The sequence below is a fragment of the Delphinapterus leucas genome, chromosome 3, assembly GCF_059928025.1.
Source record: "Delphinapterus leucas isolate spDelLeu-1000000601 "Yukka" chromosome 3, BTC_Dleu_Yukka2, whole genome shotgun sequence".
NCBI lineage: Eukaryota > Metazoa > Chordata > Mammalia > Artiodactyla > Monodontidae > Delphinapterus > Delphinapterus leucas.
Window position 1 is genome coordinate 15,196,045 of NC_143131.1, and position 20,974 is coordinate 15,217,018.

Below are 20,974 nucleotides of genomic sequence, written 5' to 3' on the forward strand. Positions count from 1 at the left end.
AAATGCAGAGTTGCTTTGTAAATTTTGACATTGAAAGGCCAATGCAATGTAAATATGACTTCCTAGAGTGTAGACGCAGTGGTTTGAAAATAAAAACTTGTACAAAACGGGCAGCTATCTAGTTAGAAGAAAATGTGTCTAATAAGCATGTATGCGTGAGATGCCTTGAATATTTTTGATACTGTACTATAATTACTGAAGAGGTAAAATTTCCAGGACTTTTGAAACCATGAGAATAAAAGGTCATAGGGTTTTCCCTCCAGAAAAAGACAGCTATACTTTTTGGTATTCTTTACATATTTAATTTAACAACATAAAGCACATCATTTGCACATAATTCACATACTTGGAAATGTTTGAAATTATTAATGGAACCACGAGTTCTTAAACTTTAAAGTATCCACTGTCTCTTATTTTAGAAAACAGATGAAAATATCAGTATAAACAAGTATAATTCTATTCATTTGATTTACGATCTCCATTGTATGAAATAAAAATCAGCCTCATTTTGAGAAAATCCAAAAGTTTACCGAAAATATTCTTTAATTCAAATGTTTTCCACTACTAGGAGATTTTATATTCACTGTCCTTACCTTGGACTCCTGAAAACTGACTATGTTTTCAGACTTAGACGTACTTTTCTATCCTTTTCCATCCTGGATTTTGTGTGATTCAGGCACATTCTCAACATAGAGTCTTTTTTTCTCTCTCCCTAAAGGCTACAAGCAATTGGAAAGGGCAGAGTCTTTGCTGTGGATGTACTTTAATGGGGCTGCAGTGCAGAAAGGAGGTGGCTCGGGAACATTTGCTTTATAATCTACTCAAGTGCAAAAACTCCTCCTTTCCAGACCACACTGGGCACTCAGGCAACAGTAAGCATGTGCGTTAAATGATCCAGTGAGTAAATGAATCGTCACTTTCTTTTCTGCCTATAAATCTGTAATCCAAGGATCTGCAGCAGCTCAACCTACTGAATTTTCATACCCAGAGTGTCTATCCCTGTGTATGGATTCCTTGCAGTTTATTCTGTTTATTTTCCTGCAGACATCAGTGGTGTGTGTTTTTATGTTCTTTTTCGGTTTGGGGGATATATCCAGCTTCCCGATATCATTAAGAGACACAGGCCACAAAATACATGTGCTATTGCAAAAAACGGTTTGTTCACTTCTCCTTAAATTCTCCCATTCTGCTTTCATGACATTCACATGTGTTCATCTCTATCTTTCTTAGAGTCTTACACATTCATAACTGACAACCTCTTTCCCAATTCCATTTTTTTTTTTTTTTTTCGGTACGCGGGCCTCTCACTGTTGTGGCCTCTCCCGTTGCGGAGCACAGGCTCCGGACGCGCAGGCTCAGCGGCCATGGTTCACGGGCCCAGCCGCTCCGCGGCATGTGGGATCTTCCTGGACCGGGACACGAACCCGTGTCTCCTGCATCGGCAGGCGGACTCTCAACCACTGCACCACCAGGGAAGCCCTCCAATTCCATTTTTATATGTAAAATTAACCAAACATGTCCTTTTTTGCAGATTTTATCATTTTTCCTTTTATAGCTTTGTCTGTTTGTCCATCCGTCCATTCACTGATCCATCCTACAACGACGTAATTCATTGAGTGTACCTTTAACTGATTCCATTACCAATTCATGTATTTATTTTTGAAAAAGGTTTGCTCATAGCTTGTCTGCAGAGTAGACAGCAGTCTTGGTAAATTTCAAAAGCCACCTACCTTGTACATTCTGGAAATTTTTCATATGTGATGAAGATGTATTTGTCTCCTAAGAGTTTGGACATTCCTTGTCCTGATATTTCAGGGGACATTTGATCTTCAAAGAAGTGATCCAAACGGCTTTTGCATACCCCCCTTCCAGTGATTCTTGCCAAGAACGCTGTGGGTGGTATCTGCGCCTCATGGCCATGTGGATACCATAGAAGCAGCAGGGAAGAAGGGCTTTTAAACAAGCTACTCTGTGCCATTTCGTGATCCCCATTTCCAGCTATCAAAAGGACTTCTCAGAATTTAAGGACACTTAATGCAAGCAGCAGTAGATTTGATTCTTGATAGAAGCTTTTGGAGATGTATATTTCACTTGGTACTTTCTGCCAGTGCTAGTTTCCCTGCTCAAAATAATGCCTGGCAGGGTAGTTCTTCCATATATTATCCACGCATCTCACCATTTGCCTAGGGGGGACAGTAAAGAAAGATGTACTATAATGGCTAATTTTTATTTAAATGTATACAAAAGTGTACAATGTATTAAAAGTAGTGATAGGGCTTCCCTGGTGGCGCAGTGGTTGAGAGTCCGCCTGCCGATGCAGGGGACGCGGGTTCGTGTCCCGGTCCGGGAGGATCCCACATGCCGCGGAGCGGCTGGGCCCGTGAGCCATGGCCGCTGAGCCTGCGCGTCCGGAGCCTGTGCTCCGCAGCGGGAGAGGCCGCGGCAGTGAGAGGCCCGCATACCGCCAAAAACAAAAAAAAAGGAGTGGTAATAGCCTCTCAGTTATTGTTATACTGTGTTATCTCCCAATGGGTATCACCCTACTGTTAAGATAAACAGGTTGAGTTTGCCCTCAAGACATCAGATAGGTAGAAATTCACTTGGAATAGGTATTCAGATATGAAAATATGTTCATTCCTACAAAATATTCTAAAGTCATATTCTGAGTTCATATAAAGTCATCTTTCTTTCTGCTTCTGTTTGTCTTGCAATGTCGCAAGGCCAGGAGGAGGGTTCCAGGTTTCTTCTAACTCTGTCGTCTTAATATTTGTCTTTGATCCTTTCCTCTCTGTGTGTGTGTGTCCAGGTATCAGGGCATCAGCATCCTTGTTTCTAAGCTCTATCAGAAAAATTAGCAGCTGTTGCCAATGTCCATTTAGCTGCCAGTCCTCTGAAAAGGACATAGGAGAGAAAACTATGTACAAAGAGAGCACTAGGTTCTTCTGCAGTGCCATGGGCACGTGAAATACATGACTTGGTAGCAGAAATGTTCCTTGTTTTGAATTTGAAGCCATACTACCTTTTCCTGGCACATAGACATTTATACTCTAGGACTCTTGATAGTTCTATATGGAAAAAGTACTTACTGTTTATATAAACCATAGCTTGTGGTAATAAATGGCTCCAAGTATCAAAGGGTAAAAGAAACTGTGTGGCAAGCTATGCATATTTTTTCCATAATAGCGTTTATTTCCAAATTTAAAATATGTGCTTACGTGTATATGTGTGCATGTATTCTGCGAAAAAAATATATTTATGTATTTCTATTTCCCCAAATATATATGTTTCTTGATATAAAATATCAAGAAAAGATACTTTGTGACAACATCTAGATATAAATATCTCCAGGTGTTATTTGTCTTAGTCTGTTCAGGCTACTATTGCAGAAAGGCACTGGGTGGCTTATAAACAACAAAAATGTATTTCTCACAGTTCTGGAGGCTGCAAGTCCAAGAGGCTGCTGGCAGACTCGGTGTTTGGTGAGGACCCACTTCCTCGTAGATGTCTGCCTTCTCACTGTCACCTCACGTGGCAGAAGTAAGAGCTAGCTCTGTGAGGTCTCTTTTATAAAGGCACTAACCCCATTCATGAGGGTTCTACTCTCATGACCTAATCACCTCCCAAAGGCCCCACCCCTAGGACCATCAACTTGGGGGTTAAGATTCACTCAGCATGATTTTGAGAGGGCTAGAAACGTTCAGACCGTAGCATTACTCATCATTCTTCATTATTTTTATAATTATCGGGTGCTATTTATTCACTTATGACAAACTGTATCCTTGCAAAAATTCTCAGAGGGTTTTTGACCTACTGTAGAATAAATAGGAAAAACTCAGAGAAACCTGGTGTATGCTCTGGAAAAAGACACATCCAGGTATCCTGGCCGAAATCTCCCAGAATCCCCTACTCTACTCCCACCTTGGGGAGCAGTGCAGAGCCATCATGAATTACTGATGAGAATCCTGTTGCCAAGCACTAGAGAGGAGAGCCATTACTGTGCTCCTGAGTCTCCCAGGGCAGAATTTTCCCGACGGAGGTGCCAGACTGCCATCTTTTTCTGAGTGTGAATTCCCTTAATACCAGGGCATGATTATTGGCAAAGAAAAGAAAGAAAAAACTAAAAGCGTTACTAAGTGCACAGCAGTGCTAGGCAATCTGGATGCATTCCTATAATCCAGTGCTGGGAGTATGAAAGAGAGACGAAAAGTGAACCCGTTACAGATGCAGGTTTTAGGAATCCACGCCACCTCCACCGTAAGTATAGCTCATTCCTCGGGGGCCTAAATCAAGCCGTGCAAGTCTCCACAGAACAATTAAGTGTCTTCTCTTTCAAGACGAACAGAATGTAGGCAGGCAGGAGAGAGATTTCAGAGCCCTCACAGCTGCTAAAATGTCAGAGCTGAAAGCCTAAGATTGCCCCTCCTTCCTGGTCCAAAAGAAGTTGTTCAACTGCCTAAGAAAAATGGTAACTTCAGAGGCAATTCTTGGAGTTCATGTAATGATGGTTAGTACCATGGTAGCTTGGATGGCAGTTCTGAAATCCCTAATTGGTTTACACTTAAGCTTTTCCTTAAAGATTTACTGTTTATTGTAGCTGATTACAAAAGAGAGAAGTACATATTTCTTTTCTTATGAATGACTTAAAATGCAGTATATATACCACCTGGGATAGAAAAGTACATGCCAAGCTAGATATTAATCCTTTTTAAACATATAAATATTTCCTTTCCATTCAAGACATTTATGTGCACCTACTATGTACCATAAACCTACGTCAGGGGCTGCCAGGACACAATAAGAAAAGGATTTAATCCTGTCTCAAAGGAGTTTTTAGTGTAATAGAAGACATATCTGTCGTCTGTTGCCGCAGCAATACTGTGGTACAAATCATCCCAAAACTTGGTATTCTAGCTCCCACGTCTGTGGTTCATCTGGGCATCCATTGACTCCAACCAGGCTTGGTTGAGCTTGGCCCTGAGCTGCAGGTTGGGGCCAGTTCTGTCTGCTCATCTGATGAGATGATGGGCCTCTCGTCATCCTAAGATCAGTGGACCAGTCAAGCATGTTCTTCCCATGGTGATGACAGAAGCAGGCGGGCAAGCCCAACCACACAACCGGCTTTGGACAAATCACATCCCCTAATATTCACTAGCCAAAGCAAGTCACATGGTCAAAGCCAACATCACTGGACCGAAGAAATATACTCTGCCTAGGAAGACTGCAAAGATACACGACAAAGGATATGGGGATATAGGGAGAAATGCAAAAGAGAGAAAAATAATACAATGAGCCACATTAGGGAAAGATAAATTCACACATGCCTGTATAACAAAGGGTGGGAATTTCCAAAGGGAAGGGATTAATTATATCTCAGAGACACTAAGGAAGTATTCTTAGTGGAGGTGACATTTGCACTCAGTCACAAAAGGTGTTTGCATTTCAAGAGGCAGACAAGGTGTATGTATAGGTGTGTCGGGGGGGAGAGGGGTGGACAGATAATAATTTAAGGATGCTCCAGGAGCAATAGTGGTGGACATGTGTAGGACAGTCTCAGTGTTAGGTTACAGAGAAGTAAATTCAAAAGAAAACGTAGAAATAGAAAAAGTATATCAATAGGAAAACTACAAGTAGACAGCAGAGATGTCCTGTGTCAGAAGATCTTGTGTTACATGTTATTGCCGGAAGTTCTTTGAAAAGACAAGTGTTTGAAAATTCTGAAGGTACGAAATGTGAAAAAGCACACAAGGATAGAATTTTTGTTTAAGTCTTTAGAGCTATAACTAGAGCTGGAAATGACTTAGAAATTATCTAAATCAACTCACTTATTTCACAGATAAAGAAATGTGTATTTTGGAGGTAAATTCATTCTCTCTCTCTCTCTCTCTCTCTCTCTATATATATATATATAAATGTATATTCACACATCTGTATGAAATATATAAACATATTTAGAAAGAGAATAAATGTCTTCCTAAATAAATCTATCCATCTAAATATGTAAAATATATATTATATAAATATATTTATATAGCACAAGAATAAATTTTTCCATATATATGTATATATGTCTCTCAGGGTTGGGAGAGGGGCAGCTATGAAATGAGCAGACTTCTTAAAGCAGTATTCTAAAGAACTCTCAATCTCTCATAAGCTTAAAAACCACTTGCATCTTCATCAAGTGATCTTTCTGGTTCTGAGGAACAGAATAAGAGTCACATTATTCAAATGCAAAGGGAGGAATGATTAATAAGAAGGAAAAATAAGTATTGCCACAGATATTCAAGGCCTGGAAATACCATCTGAAGTGCTAGATCTAATGGAGGAAGGAAGCAGGGGCTCCCCCAGAACTCAGACCGCAGAGTTTGGGGTACGGTTATCAAAAGATGGGGGACTGAACCCCAGGGGGCAGGTGAGGGCAGAGACAGCAAATGTTCTCTATACCCACGGCCAGTCTTCCCCTCTTGTGAAACACATTCCCCTCATTTGTAAATGAAGCATAACCATCTGCCTAACTACAGTATAATTAGAAAAGTAAATCAGTTTGTGTTCATAATGTATGAGCTTTCTTCCCACTATAGAAATAATGAAACTTTGAAGTTGTGCCCTTTAGATAATCACCATTAACGTGGATCAAAGGTCAGCAGACTCTAGCCCTTGGACCAAATCAGCTGACCTGTTTTTACAGGACAAATTTGATGGAAAAATAGCCACGAATGCTTGTTTACGAATTGTTTATGGCAGCTTTTGCACTAAAAGAGCAGGGTTGAATAATTGCAACAGAGACAGAACCCATATGGCCTGCAGTGCCACAACTATTTCTTATCTGGCCTTTTACAGATGGTTTGCCCACCCCTGATGTAGATATTGGAGGATTAGCCCTTTTCTGGAATGGGTGAAACGTGCATGTGCTCCCGCTTCCGGTGATGGATTCAGCAGGGGTCGGCCCAGGAAGGATGTCAGTGGCATGAGTGTCACCTCCCTTGCCTCCTTCCCGGGGCTCCGCTCTGGCTATCCTTAACCCTTTGCTCTATCTGTGTCCTTTGCCAGACTCCGACCTGAGCATGCGCACACTGAGCACGCCCAGCCCAGCCCTGATATGTCCACCCAACCTGCCGGGATTTCAGAATGGAAGGGGCTCGTCCACCTCCTCGTCCTCCGTCACCGGGGAGACGGTGGCCATGGTCCACTCCCCGCCCCCGACCCGTCTCACCCACCCGCTCATCCGGCTCGCCTCCCGGCCCCCGAAGGAGCAGGCCAGCATCGAACGGCTCCCGGACCACGCCATGGTGCAGATCTTCTCCTTCCTGCCCACCAACCAGCTGTGCCGCTGCGCCCGCGTGTGCCGCCGCTGGTACAACCTGGCCTGGGACCCGCGCCTCTGGAGGACTATCCGCCTGACGGGCGAGACCGTCAACGTGGACCGCGCCCTCAAGGTGCTGACCCGCAGGCTCTGTCAGGACACACCCAACGTCTGTCTCATGCTGGAAACCGTAAGTGTCAGTGGCTGCAGGCGGCTCACGGACCGAGGTCTTTACACCATTGCCCAGCGCTGCCCGGAGCTCCGGCGGCTGGAAGTCTCGGGCTGCTACAATATCTCCAATGAGGCAGTCTTCGATGTGGTGTCCCTCTGTCCCAATCTGGAGCATCTGGATGTGTCAGGTATGTGGCCACTGACCTGCCATCGGCAGGCCCTTCCCAGTGCACCATCCCGAACCCGTAAAGGACACTGCCACCTGAGAAGGGTCCCCCTTGTGATAGCCAGGGGTCAGGAGGCTGACTCTTCTTCCTGAAAGACTGTCTTTACGGAATCATGACCCTGGGGGCCAGAGGTATGCCTTTCATCAAATGATGTCAACTTCTTAGAGGAACTAGAGGCACCTTTTGTCTGGCAGTTCAAGTTGGGGTGACTTTTAAGCGTGTCTTTCCTCCCCATCATTCTCAAAGTAATTTCAGAGCAACCGTAGATAATGGGAACTAAACATCTAATCACAGATAAATAAGAACCAACTCTAACTCAAACGGAGGTAGTTTAGAAAGTGACCTGACATCCACTGGTTACTGTTTCATGGAGCCTGAGTGCTGTGTCTAAGCTGATTCTGTGTTGTGGCCTGTGATTGTGGTTGCTCACCGTTTTGCAGACATTGGGGAAAATCCATCATGGCCAAGCATCTCTTCATATTTCACCCCTACTCTCCTCACCCTTGGGTTGATTTTGCACCTTTTCTCAAGCACAGTTCTCAATTGGTAGTGCAAGGTTAGGGCCCACCAGGGAGAGCCTTTTTAGTTCCTTTTAAAAATGAAGGAAATCCCAGCATGGCTGCTTTGCTTGAAGCCCTCTCTCAGGCAGGAAGAATTAAAACCCAGACTCATACTTAGGCGCCAGGCAGACGTGGATCCAGCCGGACTAACAGCCTTTCTTTATCTCATCCACTGCTCAGTCAGAAGACGAACATTCGAGAGGCTGAAATGTGTAAGATGCATCAGGGAGTTAAAGAAATGAACAGCGTGAGCTACAACCTCAGGGATTGTTGGGGAAGAGGGTCAAGAAGTAAAAACCACTGTGACGGGTGAATAAACAGAATTGGGGATTTACAAGCATCTGAGGTAAATGATACCCTCCGGCAAAGGCTGAGGTAAAAGTCGCCTCTCTGAGCTCGCGCTCTCTTGTGAAAACCGACATCTGAAAATATTTCAGATGACAGTCAATTATTTCTCGCAGATTCTTTCCCTTGCTGGAAAGCAGCTCTTTGCCCCCCTCCTTCAGCTGGCTCCAGGACAAAGCCATAGAAACTGTATGTTCATTTCGTCATGAGCAGCTGTTGGCATAAAGAAGCAGGAAACTAAAAGGTTTTCTTACATTTTCCCCCCAAGGATTTCTGGAAAAAGAAAGCATTGTGATGTGGTAGAAACTAGTTTCAGAACTCTGTGATTTGGGACAATTCACAGCTTTCTCTAGATGTGTTTCCTCTTCGTTTAAAAAAAAAGGGGGGGACGGGGGGCTAAGGGATTGGATTCTTTAACAGGCTAAGATTCTGAAGCTTGTGGGCCTCTTTTATAAACACCTCATTTTCTCAGATTAGAAAATGACTCATTTTTGGAATCCTCATCTTAGTTAAAGGGGCAGCCCATGCACCCTCAGTACAGGCTGCAAGCAATTGTGTTCTGTCCTTGGAGTCCGTTTGAAATTCAGAAATGCAGAAACTACTTTGGCTATTTGAGAATGGAAATTTCTGGGCTTCTAGCCTGAGTGTATGGATCCTGCTTGGTCCCTTTGCTAACCATTATGGAAGGCTTGATGCCCTTCGTCTTTATCAACCTGCCCTGCTGCAGAACCTAAAATATTTATGTATCTTCCTCACATGTCTTCCGATGACATGCTGTGATCTGGTTATATAAAGACTGTGTACACAGGGGAAGCTCTGACTCACCGAGAGCACATAATTGTAGATATTGGCAGGAGTGGTGATGGGTATTTTCAGGCAGATGAACTTGAAGGACCCAACAAGCCATAGGGATGGATTTGTATCACCACCTCTGAACAGTGCCCTCCAGTTCTGAGGGAATCTAGAAATTGTGATTTCACCTATGCCTTGTTCCCTTTGGGCCTTACAGCTGGCCTCTGACAGTCACCACCTCCTCAATGGCAATAAACTTGACTTTGGAAGACTCATCGCTGGTCTAGAGCCTAATTCCCCCAGAGGACGTGAGACTGCCCCTCCCATCCCTAGCATGCCCACCTTGAAAGTTATCTTTTCAAGTCATTGAAAGTTACTATAACTAGCTCTAGTGTTTTTTCATTATCACTTATTACCTTTTATTAAAGTTTAGTCAGGGTTCTCCAGAGAAATAGAACTAATAGTATATATATAAAGAGATTTATTAAGAGGAATTGGCTCACACAATTACGGCATCTGAGAAGTCCTATAGTTTGCCGTCTGCAAGCTGGAGACCCAGAAAAACCAGTGATGCAGTTAGTCTGAGTCTAAAAGTCTGAGAACCAGGGCTGCTGATGGTGTGAGCCTCAGTCCGAAGGCAGGAAAAGACCACTGTGTTAGCGCAAACAGTGAGGCAGAGGGAGCGTTCTCCATCCTCCACCTTTTGTTCTATTCGGACCCTCAACAGATTGGATGGTCCATCTGCACTGAGAAGGGCAGACTGCTTGACTGAGTTCCCCGGTTCAAATGTTAATCTTAACCAGAAACACGCTCACAGGCACACCAGAAATAAGGTTTAGCCAAATACCTTGGCATTTCATCACCTAGTCAAGCTGACACATAAAATTAAATATCACAATTAATAACATCTTTAAACATCAATGGAATATATTAAGACTAACCAATTTTTTTTTTTTTTTTTTTTTTTTTTTTTGCGGTACGCGGGCCTCCCACTGTCGCGGCCTCTCCCGTTGCGGAGCACAGGCTCCGGACGCGCAGGCTCAGCGGCCATGGCTCACGGGCCCAGCCGCTCCGCGGCATGTGGGATCCTCCCGGACCGGGGCACAAACCCGTGTTCCCTGCATCGGCAGGGGGACTCCCAACCACTGCGCCACCAGGGAAGCCCCTAACCAATTTTTAAATTATAAAATCTTGTGATTATTACAAGTGAAATGGCTTCAAAAGGATCCCCTGTAATTGGAGATCTGGGAGTCCTTCTTACTATTCTTCCTAATCTTTTATATCAGACCAGTTGAATCCTGTCCCTGTGATTCTACTTCCCCAGAATCTCGAGTCCGTCCCCTCTCCCCTACCTGCCAGCCTGGATGCATGCTTCCCCCATCATTGTCCCTACACCCATCTCAACCTCATCAACCCGCCCTCCACACAGCCAGCCTCCAAAGGGATGTCTTCAAACTGCAAGTCTAACCATTCATTTTCCTACATAAAATCTCCAATTCCTCCTCACGACATACAGGAAAAAGTTCCTCAGCAGAGTATATATGGCCCTTTGTGAGCTGCCCTTTTCACGTTCAAACCTCACGCCTTTCCTATGTAACCTCAGTGCTCCCTTCTATAGAGCCAGTTGCATTTCCCAAACACATCATGCCTGTGCACACTGTGATGTATGGGCACTCTCTGACCTGCATGCCATTCCCTCCTCTGCCCCCTGCCTCTCCCCAACAGCCCTCTTAACAGATTTCTCATTGCTGGAGCCCCAGTGCAAGCATCCCTTAAGTAAAGCCTTCCCTGCCTGATGCCCGGTAAGCTGAAGGCTTCCTCCCAGGTGTCTACCTTTTGAGTATACAGGTAGAGTGTTACTGGGTTTTGCAACTGTATACTTGTATATTCCCAGATTCCTTTCTCTCAATTCATTACAAGCTTTATATGGGCAAAAATGAGGCATATTTTATCTCTGCACTTTACGATATTGTAATTAAGTGAACAGAGGGGTGTCAAAGCCCTAAAGAGTCATCTTGACCTCTGAAGCGTTCAAACAAAGTTGTCATTGGTTAATACTCTGAACAAGCATTTAGAAAGCTGTGTGCAGTAAATAAAACTTCCTCACCAGTAAAATTGAGTTCGTTGGGAGGATTAAATGAGTTAATTCATGATAAGTCCTCACATGTGTGTCCTGCTGAAAACTATGTAGTAAGCATTCAATAAATCATGACTGTTATCATTATTTTTGGATTGTCATTGTTATTAACATGCTTGCAAGGCAGAGGTTGGTCTTCAATGACAGTAGTTGGTCTTCATCAGGCCTTTTATATCCCAGAGAAGTAGATATTTTTACCCCAATAATGAGAGGAAATGGTAATGAAGAGCATATTTGTGAAAGCTGAACCAAATCTGGAATTAATTGGAGATATCCCCAGATTTATTCAACCCATACTGTTCACGCTCTGTTGTGTAATATCCCTACTCCTTACCCTGAATGTTAAGGCAGGCCCCCAAGGTCTGATCCCAATGGACCATTCCCATCTTAGTTGCCATTAAATCCTATGTTCTAGCCTATCAACACTCCTCACTCCCCCTCTGCCTCTATGCTTTCTTGTCTCTCGAATTTGCTCATACTATTACCTTATACTACCTGGGCTCCATATCTGTGTATTAAAATTGTTTCTCTCTTCCAAGAATCCCCATATAGGTGTCACCACTCCCAAGACTTCTGATGCCCCAGTGTCTAAATATTCACTTCATGCTGACACATCTACTGTGTCTACTGTAAATATTGCATGCTGAATATACCATCCCTGCTATATTAGAAACCTTGGATCAGGAAACTTTTCCCTATTCTGACTGTACAAGTCCTATAATCTCACTGAATCTGAGATGCCTCATCTTTAAAAACTGAAGTTTAAATTGAATGATTTCTCAGGTTCTCTCCATGTCTCTTCTGTATGAATGCACCCACTAGCCACAGATATTACCTACTGAGCCATGAACCAGTTTATTTTCTTTCCAACCCAAACTTAGCAAATCTGTAAGAATTAAGGCTAAAGCTTAAATTTTAAATTATTGATCTAAAATGATACAAGCATATCAAAATAGTGTCTTTACCAAAACTGAGCTCAGCTAGTATTTCATTAAATTTGAGGCTTAGTTTCAAAAACCAAGCATATATTGATATTTCCCTGGACCAAATAGAGTATCCTCCCTGGAGTGCAGCAGATTTTACTAGATTTTTTTTTTATTTGATAGGAAACTGGAGCTAAGAGTTTAGGAACAAAGGTTGTCATATCATCTTGAAAAACATCACAGATGGGCAACCACTACTGTGAACATATAAATTCAGCATAAGCAAGATCACAGTCAGTATAAAAAAGAAATTCAAAATAAAGGAAGATTTCCAAGTTACAGTTGAACGGTACCAACCACGTTCTGCAAAACCACGGAGCCCACTGGAGTAGTGTGGGCAGCCTCGACAAGCTGCATCTTTGTTCTCCAGTGTTGGAGTATATGCTTTGCTCCTTCCTGAAATTCTTTGACTTGGTAGCACATGGCTTCTGAACCTCATTATTCCCATGACCTGAATTTTATACGAGTTTCCTGGGCAGCCTGCCAGGAGTGGGAGGAAAAGTCCCCGTTAGCACTGTCACGTGGTCGTTTAGAAGCCTTGGAGATGACGTCATCAACCAAGGCACAGAGCTGCCAGGGTTGAGGCACCTGTCTTTAGAGCTGCCAGAGGGATTTGGGGAAAGCAAAGAGAAAATGAAAAGTATATACGCAGTCTATGTAGCAGAATGAAATATATGTATACATATACATTTATTTATATAATGTGTATCGGCTATGGATATTAATTATATTCATATACGAAAAATATACTGTACATATTTTAAAGAGTAATAACCAGTGAACTGAAATACACAATTAAATGAGGGCTTCATATGTAACTATATATTCATTACATATTATATATATTATATATGCAATATTCATTATATATACAATATATAATTATATAATATATAGTATAAATATATGCATATAAAATGCATATACAAACAGACATTCTTAGGGGAAGGGAGGTTGGAAACAATGTTTCGAGAGGCATCTAAAGATATCTTCCTCAGCACTAATTTCCTTATCTGTAAAATGGATTTTTTTAAGAATCAAGTGAGAAAATGTTTATAAAAGCACTTTGTAAACTTCATAATTCAACATAAATAAGAGGCATTATAATTAACTATAAAACAGATAATCAGTTTTTCGATGTAGATATGCGTCAGCCACGGTCAAAGTCCCGAGGACATTTAAATGTTGGAAGTCGGGTTACCCCATCAGGTCTTCTTAGAAAAGGCTGTACGCACTCTGTAAATCATTCATTCATTCAACAGATGCTTAGTGAACACCAGCTATGAACCAGGTATGAGGGACACAGCAGCGAACAGTGCAGAGTCCCTTTTCTTAGGAGCTCACATTCCAGAGTGAGGACAGCAAATACATGAGTGAATAAATAAATATATAGCGCCTCAAGGTGATAGCAAGCGCTGAAAATAAATGGGAATACTAGTTCATACAGGGTGAAGAAGGAAGAATTGTCCAGTAAAGGGACATTTGCTCAGAGACCTAAGAAAGTGGAGGTGGCCCATGGCGCTATCCAGGGAAACCCTGTCCAGTGCACACATGCTGAGGCAGGGGGGCACCTGAGCCATCTGGGAACCAGCAAGGAGGCCAGTAGGGTTGGAAGAGGGGGTAAGAGATAAGGGCACAGGGGTGCAGGTCCTTGGAGGCCCCTTTCGATTTTACACGTGGTGTGAGATGGTGCCGTCTGAAGGCTCTGAGCATGACAGATGGAATTCTGTTTTCCAGAATCTCTCTGGCTGCTGTGAGGAGAATAGACCGTAGAGGTTGTAAGGGCAGGGCAGGGAAACTGGTTGAGAGGCTAGAGGAATAATCCCTATGACACAATTGTTCTTCCTTGACCAAAGAGGGTTGAACTGAATCCCTAGACAGTCACCTTGTTAGACTAATAACTGTTGGTATATACAGTTGCCGTAGTTTTCAGAGTACGTCCGTATCCATTATCTCTCGTTGCATCCTCATTATACCCCGTGGAGGCACGCCAGCTACTCATCCTCATTTCAGAGGAGAGTCGTGAGACTCAGGAAAGTTAAGCCTCCTGCCTCAGGCTGTAAAAAGTAGATCTGAACTTGTTTGTGATTCCCAAGCCAATGCTCTCTTTCTGCCACACCCAGGTCATGGCCGACCCTTCTATCTCATATCTCACTTCTTTGGACCAGACCATTATAGGGTGAGAACTAACCTTTACTGAGCTTCCCGAACTTTCCAGGGCCAGGGCAGGATATTTACACACATGGTCTCATTGCCTCTTCACAGCCACCTTGCAGGGGACATGCTCATCCTTATTTTAAGACAAAGGAAGTACCGAGAAGGATTGATTTGCCCAACGTCGGGCAACTAGTGATGGACCTGGAATCGGAACCGTTATCTTTCTGATTCTAGAGCCCCAAGCCTCTTAAACCCAAAGTCGTTAAGGGATGAAATGAACACGGAAAGCCCATTCTTGGCGTTCCTCCTCCGTAGGGGCTGGGAAGGGAAGGGGTAACCTCAGGACCTGAATCCAGAGAGGGCTAGCAATCCGTAAAGGAGTCCCCCAACTGCACCCGCACCCCCCCCCCCCATTCTCGGAGGTCGCTCTGAGCGTGTGTTCTGTCTCTTCGTGTAGGGTGCTCCAAAGTGACCTGCATCAGCTTGACCCGGGAGGCCTCCATTAAACTGTCCCCCTTGCATGGCAAACAGATCTCCATCCGCTACCTGGACATGACGGACTGCTTCGTGCTGGAGGACGAAGGCCTGCACACCATCGCGGCGCACTGCACGCAGCTGACCCACCTGTACCTGCGCCGCTGCGTGCGCCTCACGGACGAGGGCCTCCGCTACCTGATGATCTACTGCGCCTCCATCAAGGAGCTGAGCGTGAGCGACTGCCGCTTCGTCAGCGACTTCGGCCTGCGAGAGATCGCCAAGCTGGAGTCCCGCCTGCGGTACCTCAGCATCGCCCACTGCGGCCGCGTCACCGACGTGGGCATCCGCTACGTGGCCAAGTACTGCGGCAAGCTGCGCTACCTCAACGCGAGGGGCTGCGAGGGCATCACGGACCACGGCGTGGAGTACCTCGCCAAGAACTGCGCGAAACTCAAGTCTCTGGACATCGGCAAATGCCCTCTGGTCTCCGACACGGGCCTGGAGTGCCTGGCCCTGAACTGCTTCAATCTCAAGCGGCTCAGCCTCAAGTCCTGCGAGAGCATCACGGGCCAGGGCTTGCAGATCGTGGCGGCCAACTGCTTCGACCTGCACATGTTGAACGTGCAGGATTGCGAGGTGTCCGTGGAGGCCCTGCGCTTCGTGAAACGCCACTGCAAGCGCTGCGTCATCGAGCACACCAACCCTGCCTTCTTCTGAAGGGACGGCTTCCAGCCATCGCTGTCTTCATACAGACATGAACGAAACAAAATATTTTTTCAAAGCAGCGTATGTAAGCGCCGACACCCACTCGTAACAGCTCTTTCTTCCAGGAAGGTTCTTAGGAATCTGGCTTTTCTTTTTCCTTATTTCTCGTGGGCAACAGAGGTCCAGGAAAGGAGGCTGGGGGGCACATTTCTATCGCAGCCAATGGTTTCTTGGGGGGTCAGGTCATTTGTAGGCAGTTTCTCGTCTCAGAAAGATGCACCTCAGAAAGCGGATTGCAGTGTGTTTAGGAACGCGCTTTTTTCTCTCTGTCTCCTTCCTCCTGGCCACAGCCCCGAGGTCTACACCCTGGTCCCTCCTACCCCACTGCTCCCTCTCCTACACTGACAGCAAATTATCAGAATAATAATGCTCTACAGACCACCTTCTCTTTCAACTTCTTGATTGGCCTAAAGCACATTTTTCAGCCCCACACCCAAGCAAATTCTTGTTAGATAAACGTCACAGCACCTGGTATATATGAAGCGCTTCTAAACCTTTTTAAAGAATCATTGGTGGCAGGCAGCACGGTGGAGGAAGAGACCTGCGTTGTTCCCCCACCTCCCAGCTCTACCACTTACGAGCTGTGTGACCTTGGGCAAGGCACTTGACCTCTCTGGGCTTTGGTTTCCAGCACCGAATGAGAGGCCATTCTCTGATCTGATCGAGGATTAGCTTCATGCCCATTTTAGAGCTGAGGGAATAGAGACGTCAGTAAACACAGGCTCCTTGGCATAGAGCACACAAGACCTCTACCTCTTCCAAGGGTGTTGATTCTGTGGATGCTTTCAGGAGGCACGCCACCACCGGTGTCCTGTATGTCCTTCACTCCGATCTGAGTATCACTCACAGCCTGTTTGTTTTGGTGAGCGAGTCTCTTGGTCATCTTCTCCTGCCCAGCTAGATGGATGGTTTCCGTACACAGATGCTTTCGGCATCACTCCACTCCACACCATTGTATGGAGGCCATGGGATTCCTAATCACAGCAAAACCCACATCCCCCAGTCAGGTTGATCTTTCTGAGTGGTTTCAAGTAGGCGGAAAGGCACTCATAATTTTTAATTAACAAGGGAGGCCCAAGAGAACACATGTCCTCTAGGGTTTTTCAAATCCCTCTCACTGCACACGTGGCATGCATGCACACATCTGCCCTGCAGCTGGGAGGAACAGACGCCTCGGTTCTTTGTCATTCAGATCACATTTCTACTTTTCTCATCTATTTGTCTCCTTGTGCATCCAGACTTCATCGCATGAAGCCTGTTGGGGTTAAGTCATAAGTGTTTAATCTTGCAGATTGCCACCTTGTGTGCCTTCCCCTGTGACTGTTTGCATGTCCTCCGTCAAAGATGCAGAGCAGACTTCCAGGTAGTTTAAATCCTGTCCACTCAAAAGTGCCACACAAACGGAAGAAGGAACAGAATGATAAGACTTAGGCGCTGGTCCACCAACCAGACCCTTGGAATACAACGTTAAAGTCATTGCCAAGTATGCATTTTAAATGGTCCTATTTGGATAGAAATCCATTTGCTATCCTCATTCATGTGAAGTCAGGATGCCAGAAATTCCACTGCTTGTTTTCATGAAATTTAATTGCTTTTTGTTAATAAACCCATGACCTCTCTTAAATTATTCTTTGGCAACAGCCCTCCTCCGTCACTGTTCAAACAGTTCATCCATTTCTTTCTCAAAGGATCCGCCACCCAAACCCAGAACCTCTGCGTCTGCAAGTCCAGCATGTGGAATGGGTTTCAGATGGAGCCTACACCCCACTTGACAGCTGCGCTCCTGCGTGGCTTTGTCCTACGTTGAGAAGCAGGAGGTAGGGTATGAAATATGACCTCCTCTCCAATCAACACCGCCAGCAGCTTAGAGGCGCGCTCAAGGCTGTGTGCCATGGGGGAAAAGGAATTGTTTGGCTGGGGATAGTATCTAGTGATGGTCACAAGGTTTAGAACCGTGAAAGGGGTTGAAGGTAGCATGCCCTGCTGTATGACTTGTGACCCTGTCTAAAGCTTCAGAATTTGAGAGTCACAAAGGATTGTTGCCTAACCCTTGGCACTGGGGATCTTCCAAGTGAGCTGCTTTCATTCTCCCGGAATGAGAGGAGAGGTCCAAAATGGCTCCCAGAACCAGAGAAGGGGCATCCCATTCCAAATACCTTTATCACCACCACCTGACCACAGCACCTAAACGTCTTCCAAACATGAGACAAAGCCGACTTTCACACCGATTGCCCAGCATGGACTGTCCTTCCCGGTTTCTCCCTTTTCCCCAGTCTTCTCTTCACCCATTCTGCTTCCCCTTGTTGTAGGCACCTATGACATAGGTTCCCGGGGTAACAGCTCAGCAGATTTTTAGAGACCAAGCAACAAGCCTCACTAGGAAATAGATCTGTTTTTAAACATTGCTTCCTTCCTGCCTTTGCAAAACTGAATGCTCATTGTTGTTGTTTTTTAATTCTGATGTTCAAATCACCGCGTGCTGTATGACTCTAAAAAGCCTTAACTTACTACCACCAAGAAATAAAGCAATATGTTCGTAATTGGGTTAAGCCTCATTTAATACCCTGGCCAAAGGAGCCTGGTGTTCAGATGGTGACAATCAAGAGTGAGGGAGAAACTTGCCTCATGTCCAAGTAGAGAGCAGGTCGGGTCACTGAATTTGTCGTCCCTTTAAAGTTGCACCCATGGTTTTGTCATTCCCCTTAGTTCACTGACTTTCGCTGAAACTTAGCAGGTAAGTGAAAAATCATTACCTTCACAGTTTAATTTAGGTCTTCAATTCCCTAACCAACCCTTTGGAGTCAGGTGTGTTTCGGAATTTATAATTTTTCACATTTTAGGAAGTTGTCTATGGAGTATATTGTAACACCCTTGGTAGAATCTTGGACAGCACTCTTTTTTTTTTTTTTGTGGTACACGGGCCTCTCACTGTTGTGGCCTCTCCCGTTGCAGAGCACAGGCTCCGGACGCGCAGGCTCAGCGGCCATGGCTCATGGGCCCAGCCGCTCCGCAGCATGTGAGATCTTCCCGGACCGGGGCACGAACCTGCGTCCCCTGCATCGGCAGGCGGACTCTCAACCACTGCGCCACCAGGGAAGCCCAGCACGCTTCATAAATGTGTTACTATTTCTACAGCAGTGGATGTGAATAGTCAACTACATAAGATTATTAGAGGCTATAAATAGCCTTGTATCCGTTCAGGTCAGGTTTTGTCACCAAATTAAGTTGTGCAAACATAATGAAGAAAGCAATTTTAGCAGAACTTTCTAGATTTCAGAATTTTAAAGAAGTAACTGTGGCCCTGAATATACTTCCCCTGGCACTGGTTACAAACACTGGAGAAATTTTCAAACTTACGTTGACCATTGGTTGTTACAAATTTTTTAAAAAGTCTTAGAGCGTTACGACCTGGGAGAAGAATATGGCAACTTGATCTAAAAGGGAAAATTATCAGTCAGTTGGAAAAAGAGAAATGCCAAATATCCCTTCACCCAAACTTTCAGATCTGAGAAATCAACATGGCAGAAAGTAAGTACTGATTGATGAATGACAGACACCATCTTTAGCAAGTAAAAAGGTTTTGAGATATCAATTTTAAATGTAGTTGTCTTCAACCTTCTTCTCACCCTATGTGAGCTGCTTAATGACTCTCACGGAAACCAATGGGACTATTAACTGCTTTGGAACCTTAACTCGAAGGTAGACAGACCCATGCAATTCTTGTCCAGATCTCAGAATAAGGTAAGTCAATAAAATGCATTTGCCCTGGAGGACCATGAATTCTTATATTGACATTTGTTGAGAAGTAGAAAAAAGGCTTCAAGAAGTTTGACATCCAAGAGCACGCAACATGAAACCAAAAAGACTGAGTATTTTTAAGGGGAAAATAATGCAGTAAAATTGCCTACTGTGTCTAAATTTCCACAGAAAAGTCACCAAAAGTAGTGCATTTGTTCAATAGCCGGCAATCATGATTAGTTCAGGGAGAAGTTAATAGACGGTAGAAGAGGGAGAGAGACTCTTTAGGGACTAGGTAAATATTGCGTGAAAACGTTCACACAGACAGTCGGTGAAACAAAATTGGTTTTCATCTTGCACGCTCTTGGTCAAATGGTTCCTTCTTTCTGCTCCATACACCAACAGGGGCTCTTAATGTTGCAGGAAGGAGCGGTGCGGGGCAAGGGGAGTGCCTGTCGCCCTCTGTCTGCAGAGGGTGCTCATGCCATCATTGAGACTTGCCTAAACACAGCTCCAGTTGTCCAAAGAGCAACTCAGGCACGTTTCATTGAGATGACCATCAAGTGGGCAAAGTTGTTCACTCCAGGGAAGAAATACCCTCATAGACACTCAGAATGGGGACACACCAACCAAGAATGCACTCAAGAAGTGATTATTTCTCCTTCTTTCCTTGAGTGCATCATTATCTCCTAAAGCCACAGGTCCATTTTGTAGAGTCTTTTTTTTTTTTCTTCTTCTCAAGTCAGCAGGTCAACTTGCGTTTGAAACCACATGAGATGAAAGAACATGGCCATTTGGGAGCTGGATATGGCACCATCCCTGCCTGTCAACAGCACAGCTGTGACATCTTTGGCAGAGCTATCCTAGGAAATACGTACAGCTAGAATGCTGATCTCGTGGAGCATTCAGGAAGGCTACATTTAAGCTCTAAATTGTTGCTCAGGAAGTAACAGTCAACATCATCCAGGTATCAAAGGATGGCTTTAAAAGATCTTTAAAAAATAAAATTGAAAACCCGAACTAAATATTTCCAAATCTGGTCTTTTCTATATCGTCGAATGTTCCTCCTTCTGGTCACTCAGCTACTGAATTTTATATTGATGAGATCAGTATGTATGAATTCTGTCCTGGCCCATGTGATTATCAACATATGATGGAAACTGGATGTTGCAATCCATTCTTCATGAACAGTGAATCCCCAGGGAGTGCCAATCATTTTCTTCTGAAGGAGTAGATGGTACTCAGCATCCCTTAACTCCTTTAACGGAAGTTTATTGACCAGGTACTGTTAATAGGTTCCAGGTGAATAAGAAACAATATCC

The 20,974-nt window shown here is 44.4% G+C and overlaps 1 protein-coding gene across 1 annotated transcript in view; it reads left to right on the forward strand.

Annotated features, from left to right (window-relative positions):
* FBXL7 (F-box and leucine rich repeat protein 7) overlaps positions 1-19,234 on the forward strand; it is a 302,515-nt gene extending 283,281 nt beyond the window's left edge. The window contains exons 2-3 of the mRNA XM_022581413.2: positions 7,048-7,659; positions 15,130-19,234. Coding sequence (XP_022437121.2) covers positions 7,062-7,659; positions 15,130-15,866 — 1,335 coding nt within the window. The 5' untranslated portion in view covers positions 7,048-7,061 and the 3' untranslated portion in view covers positions 15,867-19,234. The remainder of the gene's footprint in view (positions 1-7,047; positions 7,660-15,129) is intronic.
* The last annotated feature ends 1,740 nt before the right edge of the window (positions 19,235-20,974 follow it).